The following is a 19273-nucleotide window of genomic DNA, read 5'->3' as shown; positions in this document are numbered from 1 at the left end:
CAGTTTCCATTGTTCCTCCATTGGTGACTATGTCGTCAGCATTCTAGGCTTTAAAATCTGGAACGTCCTCCATACACTTTTCTACCAAGTAACTCCTTAAAGCTTATCTCACTGACTATACTTTTTCTCATCTATCCAAATATCTCTATGCATTATCATTTTTGAATGTGCAAGTTATTGTTGTAGGTGATTTGCATATTTCAAAGAATAACTAACTTTTTAAAAAAGTATCCATACATTTAAGATTGCCAATACTTGAAAAACCACAAGCAAATGTTTAATACATTTCCTTTATTATGCAATAATGCACTTGCCCATACACTGATTTCAGAATCAAATACAACCCTGATGAAACTTGCTGTTTCTAAGTTTACTAATTACTGCAAATGTATAAATGATAACATATACAGGTTTCAATTACTCAAAAAATATAATCTGCAGAAATGCAATACAACAGGGTAATTTTTATTTGTTGCAATTCAGAGATAGTTATTTTTGTTCCCCTCACAGCACAAACTACCCAAAAACAAAGAAAATTCCTGCACTTATTTACAAAGAAGCACCGATCCACAGTGCTGTAATTATTTATTCAATTCAACACCTGCTTCTAAAAACACTAAAATCTAGGGTAACTGCCCTCTGCTTATTTCAGTGCTCACACATTTACCACAAAAAGGTACATATAATGTTGGAAGATTTTAAGTGAAGCAATAATGCACTAAGCCAGTTAAATGATGGAAAAGGTAGTTTATAGTGTGAAGGAAATACTTTCAGCATTTTACTTGCTTACATGTCTTTGAGTTATGTTGACTTTTTAAACTGAATGTATCAAGGGAAGCATTTCAAATATAGCATGTGGCCAGAATCTGAAAAAAACATTCCTACAAAGAGTATAGAAGGTTTAAATGTTTCTTCTACATGTTAAGCTTGTATTGGTTCACAAAAAAGGCAACAAGCCAATGTGCTTTAACTACATTAGAATTTGAAAAGGAATATTTTTGTAAAACATATGCAGACAAGTGCTTTTGAAGGAATTTCCATGCAAAAATCAAAACCTGAAGAAATTATTGCAGCTGAGTCAATTAGAATTCCATACTGGAGGTAGCAAGGAAACAAACTTTCTATACAGCATACTCTTAGCTGCTTACTGCATTGGCACATTTGTATACAATTGAGAGTACTTGGTGGCTCTTAACTTTTTGCCAACTTGTGATGGGTCATAGTGTTACTTACTTTAGATAGAAAACTAACGGATGACAAAAATGGTTTGAACACCAGCACACATGTAACTGAGCATACTGCAACTTAATAAACCCATCACTAAGTCAAAGTCAAAGCACCAAGTACAATGAAATAAGGTCTAGGGCAGAGAAATAGGAAGGAGCTATGGTATTTGGCAATATAGAAAATGGAATACAAACTTAAGTTTTGTTGGTCTATGCTGTCAGCAAGTTGTAGGGCTCTACCGAATGTTTCTGAATTAAAGGGTCTTGCAGTAGCATATCTATGGCACCTGGAATGTCATCATTACTAGAAAGGGATTCCTAAAATTTGCCACCTATTCTAAATCCACCATTTTTAAAAAAAATAAATTACTTGTGCAAACTTTGATTATATAACACTGAGCATTCTAATTCAAAGTTTTTCTGCTCTTAATCTCAAGTAGCCAGTATTGATCTTTCTTTCCCTATAAATTAGTTCAGAAGTATGAAAGGGAGTGTCAGGTCTGAAAGTATGGCATATTCCTGTCTTGCTAAAATTACCTGCTGAGTGCTTCCAACGTTTTCCCATTTTATGCAAGATAACATTGACTGTTTTAAATATATATTTTTATAACGCAGAGCAACTCAGCCTTCATAGGTCAATCTTGTAATAATTTCATGGTGTGTTCCAGCACAGCCCAAGAGGATGAGATAACCTAGGACTCTGGTCATTGCAGAACATTTTGTAACTTGAAATACAAATTACAGGAAGTATGACAGATAAAAACCTGACTGACTAGTACTTAATTTACATAGGTTTCACTCAGGAGGGGGGGGGGGGGGGGGGGGTGTTCTGCATCTTGGTATTATTGTCTTTCTCTACTGTAGCTCCTCTCTCCTATAGCTTCCAATAGTTCAGTAAAATAAAATTAAATTAAAAAGAAATGAATGACAGTCCTCTCACTAATTAAACCATATACTCTGGCTGTGATTTACATTATGTTGAGCTGTATGATTTGTTACAAAAATTATGCCATGACTTTTACCAGAGCTATTGAGGTGAAGTGAGGAGAAAAGTAGCAGTATGTGATTAGTTTAAGACAGTGACAGCTGAAAGCATTTTTAAAAAAATCACCTGGACAACTTAGTTTCTAATGAATAACATCTCGAATTATTCAAATTCAATACAAACAAAAGAGTTTATATTTGTTTAAGGAGGACTTTCCAGCATATAAACTTTAGCCCAAGGTGCTGTGCTAAACAAGTTGTTTTGCATTCCTGATATTAAATAAATCTGCATAAATGTAATAATCAGAATACTTTTCAAAGCTTGAAATATTTGATGTGCTTTGTAGATAAATAATCTAGGTTGTGAGTGAAATTTGAGCTAACCTTTACTTTGTTTAGTAAAACTTTGAAAAATTCTACAATACTTCAAATTTTGTACATTTAGATTAAAACCTAGAACAAAGGCTTTTGGCACAAAAACAGTGTATATTGTCTTGTTCTCCTTTTCTCCCTAACTTCATATGAAACTGTGCTAAAGATATATTTTTAAATTGTGTGAAAATGATGAAAAATAAAATTCAATTAAAATACCTGGCACAAATCAAAAACATGATAACCTCAAATGATATTTCACTGCTCCTTATGAAGGTTTCAGAGCTTGCAATTAAATTATAAATATTAAATTTAGATGGGAAAACTGACATCAAATGATACTTAAAAATAAATAATATGGAGAAAGGTTTTTCTGATTGGTCACATTAAAAAATTTAAATTAACAAATTTGTACAAATCTTCTTGGGTTACTACAGCAACTTAACAAGGAAGAGCTATGCTATATGTACACCAAAATTCACATTTCAACAGAATTTTATTAAGAAATTGTAACCAGCTACATATGGACAATTGTGTTGGCAGAGATTTATATAACATTCACAATCCAACACATATCACCAAGTCTTCTCTGCAGAATAGATTTGTCATCTTATTCGTAAAGCACCAAATAGTGCGACATGGAGCATATGAATTACTTTTGCAAATTTGAAAAACTTGAGGATTAAGGGCAGGTGAACATCAAAACGTGTACAGTTAAAAATTTGCTGGTTGTCACTGTTTCAATACTTTGCTTGAGGGTGAAAGACGACAATTTTCCCATAGTTACTCCTAAGCCACCATTAAAGTCACAGTTGCTCATTAATTTCTCTGAAATGTATTACTTTAAAGAATGATCAGGATTTTAAAATGGGTAAAGAGAGTTCAATAAAACAAGACCAATACATCTCTAGAACAAATGAATAACAAAATATTATATTGTGATACAAGGTTCATTCACATTTAGCATCTACGTTGTTAGATTAGCCCTCCTATAGTTTTCCAGAATAACACATTAGTGCCTGAGATTGCTCAGTCTGCTTTTGATGGGTCAATTCTCTCAAAAAACATTCCTGCACTTTCAGTGTTTGGTGACTATTGTTCAGTTGACCTTTTGAAGGTGCAGCTGGCTTGCAGAACAGTCTCAATCAAAATCTCAGTAAAATGCTTTGCAAGCTGAGCTAGTTAAACTGTGCAACAGTACCAAAAACTTAATGTGGGGTAGCAAAAGGGTGTGTGGGGAGAAAGGTAAGGTTTTTAGAATTGAACTTAATTTTATTAACAACTTTACCACTGAAATCAATAGGAAACAGATTTCAGTCTCACAAATACCTCCAATTTTGTTTGTGGGTGTATAAAATAAGGAAACCCATATTGTTTAGTTATGGTTTCTGCAATCATAATCACAACATTAACTACTTTTGAGTACTGATAAAAGGGTAAGGGGAAGGGGTAGCTATTTTGAAGAATGTACACATCCAGAAATAGATGTACACCTTAAGGTCAGTAGCTTTATATGCACATGATGATATATTCAACTTGTGTTTCTAGTTGTAATTGGAACTATAGTATTGATAGCCTGTTGCTAGCAAGCACAACTACTGTATCTTACCCAGGTCTTGCTAAACCTAATAGATTGTAATGTTATTGGAGAAGCCAAGTTTAGCTGTAATCAGAACAGATCACCCCTAATTAAACTGTATCAGAGATCTACCATTTAGTGGTTCAAGCAGAAATTAGAAAATGCCCCCTATCTTTCTTTAATCAGGTTGTGTCAATTCAATAATGGTCTATTTCTCTGATTTAATCGTTAATGAGATGGATCGGTGACTACAACTTTAAAAATGCTAGCAGCTTCATGATTTGAAATTGTTCAATATAAACTTCCCATGAGTATTAAACCTTTTCCCCAAACTGTCATTTTTCTTTTCACTCATTGTGAAAAATAAAAACTTATATTCTGCATAGCAAAGCAATATGATAACCCAGTAACTGTTGCAATACAAAAAACATCTAATATAACACACCTGGTCAGAAAATGATGAACTCCTAAACTATTCAAAAGGAATAGGAAGTAAATAGGACTATTAGTAGGATTTTCATTTTGAAACTTTTGAATCGAAATCTTTTAACTGACAGCAAGTTGAAAGTTAAAACCCTTTTCAAGAGTTCAAATGCGATTTCTGATCAACTTAAAACTATCTGAACCAGGTTGAGCTAGGATTTCGCCGGTTTCTGTTCAATTACTGATATTTATTAGTAATCTCTTGTTTATCCATTCACATTCCTGCTGTTAACTGAAGCTACTCCTGATTTTATGTTTAGCAAAGAAAAGAAGCTGCACTGAAGAGATCAATAAATATCAACATCTATTTATGCCCGTTCAGTAGGCCAATGACCACTGAAGACAGATTGAACTATATTGCTCTCAGCACTTTTCCACAGAACAGGTTTTGCAATTGATTAGAAACTTATAGTGGGAATCAATAATATATTGCAAGTTCAGTGACCATTTAAAGTGATGAATAAGCCTCGTGTCTTGATCATATTCATCTGTCTTCATCCAGGTATTTGGTGCTTACAGGACCTTGATGCAGTTCCGATGTCTCTACATGAACTGCAACTGACAGAATAGAGAGGGGCATTAATAAAACAAAAACTTCCTAGTTAATGGAAAATAAAAGTAGTTAATTTTACCTTTATCCTTTTCACTTCCAGAAAAAGGCTCACATCATACAGTTTAAGTGCAACAATTACCTGAGCTCCATTAACTGGTGCAAAAGGGTTAGTTGCTCTCATGACAGGTTGAGGATACATCATTGGGTGCTGTGATATCACAGGCAATGTTCCCACTGCAGGTACCTGTGAATGATACGAATAAACCAAAATTAACCAAATCAAAAGCTAAACAACAAATGATCCTTGCAACATTCACACTGAGAATAATATACACCAAATTAGTGTGTACACACTGCACAGAGACTGGATGTGAAGAAACATTTAGCAATTTTTGCTCCTACCATTTTGTCTTTACACAAGCTTCCAAAATAAATGCAACACTGCAAAGAATTAATGAAAACTTAACAGAGCTAAATTTAAGAGTTCTCAAAACAGTAGTGGCATTCAGATAACCCTATAAACTAATGGAAACCAAACTTGAAGGTACCAAAATTCATAGGGCTTGTATGATGGCACTACTGCTGCACCTTAAACTGCTAAGAATAAAATCTTCAAACTATTTATTGATGCACACAGCCCACCAGTATAGTCCTTTATGGATCAGCAACAAAATTGTCAGTCTCACGTGGATTACACTGGTTCATAGCAGCAGCTTTCCACCATTTCCTTAATAGCTATGAGGGATGGGCAACAGACGTTAGTCAAGCCAGTGATATCAACATCTCATGAAAGAATAAAAAGATTGTTTGAGAAAAATCAAACATGCAATAAATCAAGTTTCCAGATGCATAATTTGATCCATCATACATGGCAAAGACAAAGAGGATGCCACAGGATTTTCAGTGCAGCCCCAGTTTTTATTAAAGTTGTCGGAAGGATTGATGACCATCCACACTGTGCCTACATCAAATAAGCACTTTACTTTCTAGCAACCCAATTTTATTTTGCAAAAATTAATTTGATTTTCCTTCCAGTGCAGGTGAAAGAAAGGAGTATGGGATTAACTGAAAGGACAGTAGTGAACCAAATGCGCTTTCTGATGTCCTTTGGGAAAGAAATCTGCCATTCATATCTGGTCTGGTCTACACGCGACTTCAGATCCACAGTAACGTGCTTGACTCTTACCTGCGCTTTGGGGAATTACAGTTGGGCAATAAATGCTGGCCTAGCCAACGATGCCCACATCCTATGAATTAATTTACAAAATCAGAACAGCTGCATGGCTGCACTCAAGTTTGTGAGCAGAAGAGTGATCATTGCCCAGTTTACACAAAAACTTGCATATCATCCCAATGTGGCAAATTACTTCAAATATTTTCTAAGAAAAACACACCACATATATTGAATAGGACACATTGGAGAGTCCACAAGTACTTAGTAAGCACATTTATTTCAAGGTGCAATACTGAGTGACACAGGTCATGGGAGGACCCAAATTCAATCTGGTTTCAATCAAGGCAGTGCTGGTGTACTGTTGACATCAGTGGCCTTTAGGATGGCTGAGGGAATGACGATCATAATAGAATGATTAAAAAGAAAGGATTTCCTACTTCTCACTTACATAACAACCCTTGGCTGGGAAATTGGTGTTTGAAAAAGAGAATGAAATACAGTTATTACTCCTACATCGTTGACCATCTTCAGAAGAATAATTACATGGAATTAAGTGTACAAATTAGGTACTTACCATTCCATATACAGGCACTTGAGATGTTGACACTGGGAAAGACATTGGGGTAGGAACCTGCATTGCAATAAAACATCAGCTAAAGATCACAGAGGCTTGTACTACATGAAATTAAAAAGGATTTTATACCTAATTGGTGTCTCAACGAGAGGCTCAGAAGAGATCACAAATTTGACAGTGAGCAACATAAAAAGGTAAGGCAAGATATGTAAGCTTTAAGAACTATCTTAAAGGGTGGAAACAAAGGGAGAAAGCTAAATAAAAGGAATTCCAGCTTTCAAGGCTTTGAAAACTGAAGACGTGGGCAACAACAGTGGAGCCAATAAAATCAGAAGTGTCATACTGGACTCAAAACTAACTTTATTTCGCTCTTCATGTACGCTGCCAGATTAGCAGAGTTTCTCCAGCATTTTGTTTTTATTTCAGATCTCCAGTATCTGCAGGATTTTTAAAAAAGATATTTAAAAATCAGGGCTGCCGGAGAGGACATATGTTAGAAGATATTAGGGCTAGAGATCAAAAAAGGGAGAGATCATGGAGGGAGTTGAAACAAAGATGAGAATTTTAAAATTGAAGTGTTTGCTTAATCAGGAGCCACATTAGATCAGTCACAAGAATGATGAATGAACAGGATTTGGTAGGAGTTAAGACATGGACAGAGGTTTGAATGACCATAAAGTAAGTGAAACAAAGATTCCCAGGGGTGGTTTTGGAAATAGTTTAGTCTTTAAATAACTAAAGCATTGTTGAGGGCTGTAGCAGCAACAGAACTGAAATAGGGGCAAAATCAGAAAGGCAAACTGGTGATCTTAGCATATGTGGTGATACATAGTAAGAAATCGATCTTGGGGTCATGATTCACAACAAGTGCCGAAACTCTGGTACAGCCTCAAGATAGTTGCTGTAGGGAGAGGGGTATGAGTTGATGGCGAAGAGATAGAGTTTATAGTAAGGACTGGTGATGATAGCTTCATCGGGGGAAATTACTGCTCATCAAGTATTTGATAGGCGACAAACAAATTTAGAGGCAGCAGGGAATCAAGATTCATGGCTAGTGCACACGTATATAAATGATTTGGATGAAAATATTGGAAGCATGGTTAGTAAGCTTGCGGATGACACCAAAGTTGGTGACATAGTGGACTGTGAAGATAAGATTACAGAGAGATCTTGATCAATTGGCTGAGGATTGGCAGATAAGAGTTTAATTTGGATAAATCTCAGATATTGCATTTGGGTAAATCAAGCAAGGGCAGGACTTGTACAATTAATTGTAGGGCTCTGGGTAGTGTTGTAAAACAGAAACCTAAGAGTTTGGTACATAATCCTTTGAAATGTGCATCACGGTTAAGACAGCATTCAGCACACTTGCCTTCATTGCTCGGACTATGGAGTATAGGAGTCCGGATGTCATATTGAGATTGTACAGGATGTTGGTAAGGCCTGTTCTGAAGTACTGTGTAAATTGGAGAGTGCAGAAAAGATTTACCAGGATATTGCCAGGAATGGAGGGTTTGGGTGATAAAAATAGGCTGGGATTTTCTTAGAGGTTTGAGGTCATGAGGGACTTAGAGAAGGCAAATAAGCAAGGCTGTTTTCCCTAGAGTGGGAGAGTTCAAAACTAGGGGGCTTTTTTTAAAAAATGGTGAGGAGAAGAGAAGAAAGTTTTAAAAAAGGATGAGGGGCAACTTTCTTTTTTTAAAAAATGAAAGTGGTTCATGAGAAATGAGCTGCCAGAGGAAGTGGTGGATGCAGGTACAGTTGTAAAATTTAAAAGACGTTTGGACAAGTGCACGATTAGGAAAGGTTTGAAGAGATATGGGCCAAAACACAGGCAAGTGGGACTAGTTTACTTTGGGAACAAGGTCACTGTGGACTAGTTTGACAGAAGGGTCTCTGACTTTATGCATATTTAAATCATATTAGGGTCCAAAGTTTGATCCTTAAGGAACACTACAGATAACAGTAAGGGAATGTGGAAAGACTAACTCCACTAGTCATCTAAAAAGGGGGAGGTTTGGAAAGTGCTATACTGTTGTCTATACTGGAGAGTCTCTGGTAGAGAGAGAGAAAAATCTCATCTGGTGAATGTATCGAGAGTCAGTTAAGAAAGATGATTGGAGATGTTGGAATCATGGTAAAGCCACTGGACTGATAATCCAGAGCTCCAAGCTAATATTTTGTTAGCATGGATGTGAACCTCACCATGGCATCTGGTGAAATCAATAAGTTTTTGAATGAAATGCTAGTTTAGTGGTGACTGTGTCATCATTGTTAGAATTTGGGGTCCTCTTTAAGAGAGTTTCTTTCACCTTCCATAATTCTGATGTAGCACAAGACCTTATTTAACAGTTTTATAGAAACTAACTGCCCAGTTCAGTTATCAGGTGCCACATTATCCTATGACGAGTACAATATTTTCAAAAAAGAAATGTTTATTTTTAAGAATAAAAAAACAAACATTCAAATAGAAGTGGGCAAGGGGACAATGGTCAACTGATGTCACATGTAATTGTCCCATGGTCATTGGTTGAAAGGATTCAGCACAAGTTACCTGCCCTTGGAAATAGGCTATATCAACAGGTTTCTACTCATTGTGAATGACTCAAACTGCTCCATTTAGACTAACTTTTTTGTGGACTCATCTTATTTCTAACTTGTATGTGTTTTGAGCTATTAGTGTGTCTTGTGGTTAGCTACTAACAAATTCACTTGTTAACTCAAGAAAGCCTCGTTAAATAAGCTCTTTCAAAAGGAATTAAATTCTGTCTGGGAGAAGGGCATCCATAAGGGAAGGGATAATTTTAAAATTAATCTTGCCATAACCAACCAAAAGAGCAGGTGAATAAGGAATGTTTCCTCAGCAGACAGATTAAATAATTTCAGTTATCCCATCTGTAATCATAAAATTGGGAAACCTCACCTACGGATGATTTGCAATTGCTTGAAGTGTGTGTCTGTGATTTGCACCCACAGAAGACAAACAGAATTAGATTGGGTAAATTGTCACTTTGATAGCCATTTTAAAAAAAACTGCAAAAGGCTTCAAGTTCCCATTGCTGCAGTAATTTCTGTATTCTGTACCAGCCTGTTCCTAGTAGAATTAGGGCAAGTTAGTTTTACAGATTTAAAAGTTCTGCTCCTTGAACAGTTAAAGAGATTAGTGAGTCACTTGAGATGTAAACGAAGAAAACCCCTAAATTAAGATACTTCTCTGGGGTTGAAGGTCTATGGAGCATATTGCTGGGAAAAAGGGCTGAATCTTTCTTTCTGCTTTTTATACACTTAGTCTTTTACTGAAGTACACTGAACATATGAATGGGAGGCGGTCAGTGACCACCAAGATAATCAAAATACAAGAATAAAACTGGTGTTAAATCATGCCAGGTTTCATTCTGATCGACGATGCCCTCCACCTCCCGCTCCTCTGCCCTTGAGCCCCGCCCCTCCAATCGCCACCAGGATAGAACCCCACTGGTCCTCACCTACCACCCCAACCTCCATATACATCGTATCATCAGTCGTCATTTCCACCACCTCCAAACGGACCCCACCACTAGGGATATATTTCCCTCCCCTCCCCTATCAGCGTTCCGAAAAGACCACTCCCTCTGTGACTCCCTCGTCAGGTCCACACCCCCCACCAACCCAACCTCCACTCCCAGCACCTTCCCCTGCAACTGCAAGAAATGCAAAACTTGCACCCACACCTCCTCTTAAGGCCCAAGGGATCCTTCCATATCCGCCAAATTCACCTGCACCGCCACACACATCATTTACTGCATCCAATGTGGCCTCCTCTATATTGGGGAGACAAGCCACCTACTTGCAGAACATTTCAGAGAACACCTCTGGGACACCCGGACCAACCAACCCAACCACCCCGTGGCTCAACACTTCAACTCCCCCTCCCACTCCACCAAGGATATGCAGGTCCTTGGACTCCATCGCCAGACCATAGCAACACTACGGTTGGAGGAAGAGCGCCTCATCTTCCGCCTAGGAACCCTCCAACCACAAGGGATGAACTCAGATTTCTCCAGTTTCCTCATTTCCCCTCCCCCCACCTTGTCTCAGTCAAATCCCTCGAAATCAGCTCCGCCTTCCTAACCTGCAATCTTCTTCCTGACCTCTCCGTGCCCACCCCCACTCCGGCTTATCACCCTCACCTTGACCTCCTTCCACCTATTGCATTTCCAATGCCCCTCCCCCAAGTCCCTCCTCCCTACCTTTTATCTTAGCCTGGCTCATGCCTGAAACGTTGATTCTCCTGCTCCTTGGATGCTGCCTGACCTGCTGCGCTTTTCCAGCAACACATTTTCAGCTCAGGTTTCATTCTGGATCTGACAACCATTGAGAGATGATACCACTACCAATACCTTTGGATAGAAACTTAGCAACATTTGGGAAATCCATTGTGCATCTTCTAACACAGTTATAACTCCCTCTTCCTGTTAAGTACAAGATACTTGGCAACAGGGCAAATACAAGATTTAAATTAGGAATCAGTCATGAAGGCCAATTTCAGGATTCAACCAGTTCTGCACAAAATACCCAAGCTTATAGCTGATATTTATTTGGTTCTGGATGATTCAAATCTGTCCACTTCTGATCAGACACTATTTTGGTTTAAGTTAATGCAAATAGAGATCACACAAGCTATGAAACACCAGTTATTGATTGTTACTAGAAACATGCACTTGCTGAATTCAAAATATATTGGGTTTCTAACAGTATTTTAGTTCACAGAACATATTCAAGCAGTTCTAAACATACCATTCCTGGTACATTCATTGGCATGGCACTCCAGGATGTCGACGTAGTGGTCTTTGGCTGCCAGTTTGTTCCTCCTGTTAATTTCCTTTCTCCACTCTGGGTCCATTGCTGATCCATTCTAAGCATGAAACAAATAAAGATCAGCTTTGACAAAAAAAACCCAGGGATGGCTATCAATAGTTTACACCACACTATTTACATATGAACTAGGAGTAGCAGTAGCAATTCAACCCTTTGAGCCTGCTCCACCATATAGTGAGATCATTGGCCGATCTCATCTCAGCCTCAACTCCACTTTCCTCCTGCTCTACATAACCCTTCAACGCACTAAAATAAAAAAATTGTCCATCTATCCCCTCTTTAAATTTACTCAATGTCCCAGCATACACCACTCCCTAAGGTATGTTCATGACCCTTTAAGAGATGCAATTTCTCATCTATTTTAAATCTGCTATCCCTTATTCTAAAAGGAAGGCCTCTCATTCTGGATTGCCACACAAGGAAACACTCCAAGTCTACTTGGTCAATCTCTTTCGTGTATCAATTAGATAGGATCTCCTTTTCTATACTCCTTGGAGTTTAAAAGCTTAACTGCTCAATCTCTCATAAGATAAACCTCATCTGGAATCAATCTAGCAAACCTCCTCCAATACAACTACATCCTTCAAGTAATTGTATGCAATAGTGTAGGTGTGATCTCACTAATGTACAGTGGCAGTAATACCTCCCTATTTGTTGCATCCTGTGGTCCTAGGATAGAATGTTTATTCTTGTGGTCATTTGTTCCAGTTTGCAATCCACTATTTCTTATTGTGGGCAGTGTTTCCTCTGATTTTCTGGCTGGCAGCACAGACCTCCAAGGCCCACGCATGGCAGCAACTTCTGGAACCCGAAGACAATGTCACAATTGGCATGTGGATGCCAATCACAATTTGCAGGTGGATGCCAATCACAATTTGCAGGTGGATGCCAATCACAATTTGCAGAACATAGGAGCACCTGCACTCTCACACAACTTTGAGGTGGGCATTTTAAAGGAATTGAAGGTTTCTCCAGCAAGTGGACAAAATCCAGGATGAAGAGTCTAGGTCGATTCACGTTTTTAAAAAAAAAGGAAAAGCTGTTGCAGGAAATAGGATTTGGAAAAATACACTTGCTACTGGCGCATTCTAGAGACAGTTCCATCGGACACAATACCTTCACCAAAGCCTCTCACTTAAATATTAAATTAGTGACAAATATGCCAGATAGATGGCATGAGACAGTTTACTTGAAGGTGGCTGACATAATGCAAACTGTTTTGCGAGAATTGTCCTACCAAAAAAAACTTACTCTAAGAGGAAATTTTTTTTTAAAAAAATGAGAAATGGAATAATGTCTGCTACATTGCATTTGGTTGAGAGAATAAAAAAAATTGCTGCTGCTGAAACTGACTAATGGTTTCATCAGTTGGAGATGCAAAGTACTAAGGTATGATATTGATATCAAATTTGTATCACTAACTCAACTGCTTGACCCAGGTCACAGCTACATGGCTCCAAACAAACATGCTCACTTATGACTGCAGAGTGCAATTTTTTGCAATTCTTCAGAAAATGATGTCGTTCACAGCTCCATGCAAAGACCAGGCTGAAAAAAAAAGGCACTGAACATTTATTGCAGTGACCATCTCCAGCAAAAAGAGGACATCCTAGGCACTACTGTTACTGAAACACCACCAATTCCCTAGGGATTACCAATGGTCAGAAACCTAACTGGTTCAAACCCACAAATGCTGTGGCTACTAAGTCAGATCAGGAGCTGAAAATTCTAATTACTAATTCCCCTCCTGATCCTCCAAATCTTATTTATAAGGCACAAGTCAGGCATGTGGCAGAATACACTCCTGTTTCTGGATGTGTGAACTAGGTGAGGCACTAACTGAAATGCTCTCTCGAAGAGCAAGTGCAGATACAGTGAGATAACTGGCCTTATTTTGAACTGTAATAATTCTGCAATTCAGTATACAGCTTGAATAATACCAATGCTTGCTACTACCTAGGACACAGCAACTCATTTGATAACCCATCCATTACCTTAAACATTGACCAACATTAGTGCACAGTACCCCACTAAGTCACCACGGAAAACAAACACTTGATAAGCAAATGGAAACATCACCGCATGGTCTCCTCAAAGCCACACACACCCTTCCTTCGAAATTTGTTGCTATTCTTTCATGTCATTAAATGAAAAATCTGGAACTACCACCCCAACAGGACTGTAAAAATAAAACCAAGATGGCAGCTTACTACCATCGTCTCAAAAGCATGTATGGATAAGCAATAAATACTTCCTGTTAGCAATTCCCATATCTCATGAACAAATGAAAAAAAAAACTGACTGCAGTTTTGCAATACTTCTGATTAACTAGACAACCACTCTAATCCAGAATCTGGTTTCCAGCATCTGCAGTCATTGTTTTTACCTAGCTAAATTCACTGACAATTAAAACCAGAAAGGAAAAGCTGCCTGCAAAAACTTGACTTCCTCAAAATATGTTTATGTACACAGACACATTTATATGTATCTCCAGGTTTTCATACATATCAGATAGCCACTGACCAAAAAAGTTCACATGAGAAATGCTGCTCTTAAAGTATTTTGATATTCATTTCCCAGTGTATGTGTAGCCAAAAAAAAAAGCTCCTTTTCATGTGGAAATAGATTTCACTAAAAGGAAAATACATGCAATATCCAAACATACATATGGATCAGTGTGGGGAAATCTACATATTTTTCAACAGGAAAGATTGTAGTCCCACTAAAAAAGGGACCTACAATATTTATCAGTAGGGAAGGGAATTGTTCCCAGACGGTGGCAGAGGGAGTAGTGCAAGGAAGAGATGAGCACTCGAGATACTTGAATTCAGGGATCAGCGATAAGTACAGTTTACATTCACCGCTGCTGTGCAGTCAGTTACTTCTTTTACTTTGAGCAAAGTTGGAACGTGTCAGAGGCAAGTTCCAATTTACCAGTTTTTCTTTTACCTCTCTCTCTCTGAAAGGGAATTGAAGTGTTTCACCCCTTCAGTCTCTGAGTTAAGTTTCTATTGTGGGAAAGCAAGAAGTTGCAATAGAAATTTGAGATTAGACGTGCTTGGCAGGTGAAGTTGAGCTATGAAGATAGATCAAACAAACCCGGTTCCTCTTATTATCCTGTATTGCGTGACCCTTTCCTGTTAAATTCCATTTTCTGAACCAGTAGAATTGATAAATATTGGAGGTCTTTACCTTTTCAATGGAGTTCCTACGAAATTCAAATCTATGAAAAAAACAAAACGTCACTGGAACATCAATAGCCAATTGTCCACTCAATTAGCATCACAATAGACACTGCAGAAAACAGCTGATCGATTTGGAAATTATTTTTAAAAATCAGATTAATTCTGTGAAGCAGCTATGGTATAGCAACAGAACACTGTAGATCAAGTACTGTGATGAACCAGTTCTGATGAAAGATCATTGACCTTAAAATGTGAATTTAATACTTCTCAAATAGGCCAGTTTTGTTTAAAATCATCTTGTTTTTATTTCACATTCCAATATTTGCAACATTTCAATTCTGCATTAGCCCATTGTTGTTTGTGGGATTTTGCTAGTAAAAATTGGTTGGCACACTTGTTTCCGTTAAAACAATGACTATGCTTCAGAAGGAAATTAAGTGACTGAAGTACATTGGGATATTCTGGTAACACCAACAGCGCTTTATAAAAGCGAGTTCTTTTTCACATTAGATATTGCTAACTAACCGATTCCCTTCATGGACATGTTACACTGGAAAAAATAGTGGGATGCAAATACTTGTTCCCTGAAACTTTTCTCCAATTCATAATTTGCAAACATACTCGAGATACTTGAATTCAGGGATCAGCGATAAGTACAGTTTACATTCACCTCTGCTGTGCAGTCAGTTACTTCTTTTACTTTGAGCAATGTTCCCTTTTAAATTTCATGGTACTGGGAACCTCAAAGCACAATTTTGTCCATGGGAAATTCAAATGTTAAAATCATTACTTACTGCTGGAATTAATCTGTATATTTCTCCTGAAGAATGAAGTTGAGAGTGACCTACTTATTTTTATGCATGGTATATTCCAGACTGCTGTGTAGCCTCATGTTTAAGCGGACACAATGTTCTATATTTTTCCACAGAGAACTTGAAGGAAATGTAATAACTTTCAAGGAGGGAATTAGAGAAATACTTGAAGAACAAACATTCAGACTTGAGACAAGAATAGGGGAGCTGGACTAATTTGATAGCTTCACCAGCACAGGCATGGTGAGTCAAATAATCAAAAGCTGCAAACACTCCCTCACTCCTCCACAATTCTTCACAAAGCACCCAAGCTACATTAAACATTTATAGACAAATGTTTAAGATTGTTTCAATCTCGGCTAGGTGTGTTCCAACAAAGGCCAGAGGCAACAGAAGCAAAATCAGGGCTTTTTGGTGAGGGGGGGTCAAATATTAAGTGTGAACATCCCAACAAAGAGAATATGATGAAACAAAATGTTGCTTGTTGGGTAAATTCTTCAAGCAAGTAGTAACCATTGTATTAGATTTTGTAACAAACTATGATGCAAGTCTGCAGTTTGATCTACCTTTCCCAAATGCCAAAGGAGGGGAGAAAACAGTTTCATGACTGAATTTTTGTCCATGGTCAACTCCATTATTGCGTCTGGAAGCAGCATGGTATTAAGCTGAAGATTAACAGACTGTACCAAATAATCATCCTTACCAACCAGTTGTATCTCACAATCTTTGATCTGAACAGACATCAAATCTAGCTTTTGGAAGTCTTCCAAAGACGTTAGTTCTTTGAATTCTCAATGGCAGGAGAAAAACAGTGATCATTCATTGAGTGGGCCTGAACATGGAGACCAACCTACAGAAAATTTGACTTTGACACGCAGGCCACATTTACCACATCAATTTAGCCAGTACAAAAAGTACAAGGATACTGGAAAAAAGACTTGCAAGTTTTTGAAGGACTGCATCTGACTGGCCAAACTGGAGGCAAATACAGAAGTTTGGTTCAGCATCCTTCATAATCCATTTATGTCAAGCTCTGCAGTGCAAAAGTTCCCTCAAGCATCAGCATGAACCGTCAGTTTAGTGGATACCCATACAGATCCTGCATTAGACTGTTAGTTGGGAGAGGATACCATGAACAATGAAATCACTTACAACTTAAACTTTCAGAGGGACAGATAGGAGATGCAAAGAAGTTGGAAATCCAAATGGCAGATTTTTTTTTTATTTTCCAAAAAGTGAGGGAAAGTTGAGGAAGGGAATATAACAAATGTTATTTACAGTACCAATTGCTTCTTAAAAAGTAAGTAAGTAGCACTTCAAACATTGGTTCACAAAATTTAAAACCAATGGAATAAAAGGACCAGTGTCAGCATGAGTTTTAAAAAAAGTGGATCAAGGACAGGAAACTGCATGTTATGGTAAGCGGTGGTTCTTTAGACAGGAGGATGGTAGATCGTGGTTTATATATAAACTTTATAAATGATTACATTTTAGAATAAGAAAATTTCAAAATATACAGGAATCACTGAATATTGAGTTAGAAAGTCTTAGCCATAAATCACTCATCTAAATCTTTACAGCTGTTCTCAATAGCAATAAACTGGTTTGCTTTCGAATACATACTGCCCACAAGGTTGGCAAGGGATGAATCCAAGTCATTTGCTAGTAGTTTGTTGTTTTGCTGGTTCACTGGCGGTGTTTCATCTTTGGCAAGTGAAGTTGATTGTGGCATTAATATTTCACCTAGTCGATCAAACCTTGGTAAGAAAATAAAAAAGGTCAAAAGATAAGACAACGTTTGTCCATACAATCCATCTTTCCAAGCTCCGAATTTCATTACTTTCTGGGCAATACAAAATGTTCCAAATAGTAGTTCAACTGCTTCAGAAACATTTTTGTCCACAAGGTTTAATTTAACACATTGCATGTAATTGAAGCAGAGATATATGTGGACTTCAAAAGGTTTTAAACAATAGTTTAAAATTGCCACTCAAACATTTAAGGCTGTGTACAGAAACTGGACTCACCCAACCCCAAAAATTTTGATAGTGTTGAAAGATAGTAAACAACATTAACAAAAATTAAAAATCACAACACCAGGTTATAGTCCAACAGGTTTAATTGGAAGCACTAGTTTTCGGAGCACTGCTCCTTCATCAGGTGGAGTACATAATTGCTAGACACAGGATTTATAGCAAAAATTTGCACAGAATTTGCTATAAATTGCGTCTTACAATTGTGTAAGTCACAGAATTGATTAAAGGAGCAGCGCTCCAAAAGCTAGTGCTTTCATTTAAACCTGTTGGACTATAACCTGGTGGTGTTGTGTGATTTTTAAACTTTGTACACGCCAATCCAACACCAGCATCTCCAAATCAACATAAATAAGTGAAAATGCCAAACTTTGTTAAAGTGGAACTATTACAAATAACTATTCATTAAGATGCAATTGATTTACATGTTATTAAAATTTGTTGAACATATAAATTCTCATTCTACTGCCATATATTCAGGATGAGGAAAATTAATGACTTGCACATGATCAGAACGCATTTACAAGAGTTTCCAGGGCAGACTAACAAATTGACTCAAATGCTCAAAGGAACAAATGTACAATACATTATTAATTGTGCTATCTGGTAGGTTGTTTCGTAGTTTAACTATTATAATATATGATGTAATATAATGTGATTTGCAGTTTAGCTTGTACTAAACAGTCTAGTTATGAGAATGCTGTCGCTCTTTGGACAACATCTGTTGCAATATTAAGTACTGTTACAAATGCAAAATAATTTACAAATCAATTAATTCACGATTGTGCATGTAGAAAACGATCTTGCATAAGATATAGATGATCGTTAGGATGCAAGGAGACGTGTATGATGTGAACTTGTTTTCCTGTTAAACAACCTGCATTGTTTTGGCCTCCTTTTATCTTCTCTCATTTTCTTTTCATTAAATCTCCTATCCATATTCATACCCAACATTTAATTTTGACCCTAATATTTACAGCTACCCGAAACATTGCTTGCAGCCTTCCAATCCTCCTTCAAATCATAATTCTCTCAGTAAATGGTTATAAAAAGAACTCCTTGCTCAAGATTTTACAACAGCATTTTTGGACTTCCAACGGTATAGCCTAAATTCCTCAATTTGATGAGGTTACCATCACTGAGACTTCAACAACCATTTTTATCTTTATATTCTAATGCTTAGCTAAAATATCAAATGTCCGTCATTCTGTATGAGTACAACTGACACAGAACTGTTCTAACCACCCATTGCTGTATCTGGCTTGTTAATTGTCAAACTCTAGCAGTTTTCAATCCCTCAGCCAAAATAGCATACTATTCTAGTGTCAATTAGAGTGTTTTATTTTGCTGGAATGCATATTCCTTTAAGGCTTCAAAATGCAGTGATTTTAGTTTCCCGAAACCAACTGGCTGCTCAGTGATACAACGTTATTGACCTAAC

General features: G+C 37.3%; 1 protein-coding gene across 3 annotated transcripts in view; it reads right to left on the bottom strand.

The window, feature by feature from the left end:
- Nucleotides 1-274: 274 nt before the first annotated feature.
- The window catches only part of LOC122557277 (phosphatidylinositol-binding clathrin assembly protein-like), a 114191-nt gene continuing 95192 nt past the window's right edge, over nucleotides 275-19273 (bottom strand). For all 3 annotated transcript variants that reach the window (XM_043704797.1, XM_043704799.1, XM_043704801.1), the window contains 6 exons: nucleotides 17423-17542; nucleotides 14995-15025; nucleotides 11722-11839; nucleotides 6946-7002; nucleotides 5337-5441; nucleotides 275-5202 (listed from right to left, as the gene is read on the bottom strand). In XM_043704797.1, coding sequence (XP_043560732.1) covers nucleotides 5188-5202; nucleotides 5337-5441; nucleotides 6946-7002; nucleotides 11722-11839; nucleotides 14995-15025; nucleotides 17423-17542 — 446 coding nt within the window. In that variant the 3' untranslated portion in view covers nucleotides 275-5187. The remainder of the gene's footprint in view (nucleotides 5203-5336; nucleotides 5442-6945; nucleotides 7003-11721; nucleotides 11840-14994; nucleotides 15026-17422; nucleotides 17543-19273) is intronic.

Source organism: Chiloscyllium plagiosum, chromosome 15 (genome assembly GCF_004010195.1).
Source record: "Chiloscyllium plagiosum isolate BGI_BamShark_2017 chromosome 15, ASM401019v2, whole genome shotgun sequence".
NCBI classification, from domain to species: domain Eukaryota; kingdom Metazoa; phylum Chordata; class Chondrichthyes; order Orectolobiformes; family Hemiscylliidae; genus Chiloscyllium; species Chiloscyllium plagiosum.
The sequence above is the reverse complement of the archived record's forward strand: the minus strand, read 5'-3'. Positions and strand labels throughout refer to the sequence as shown.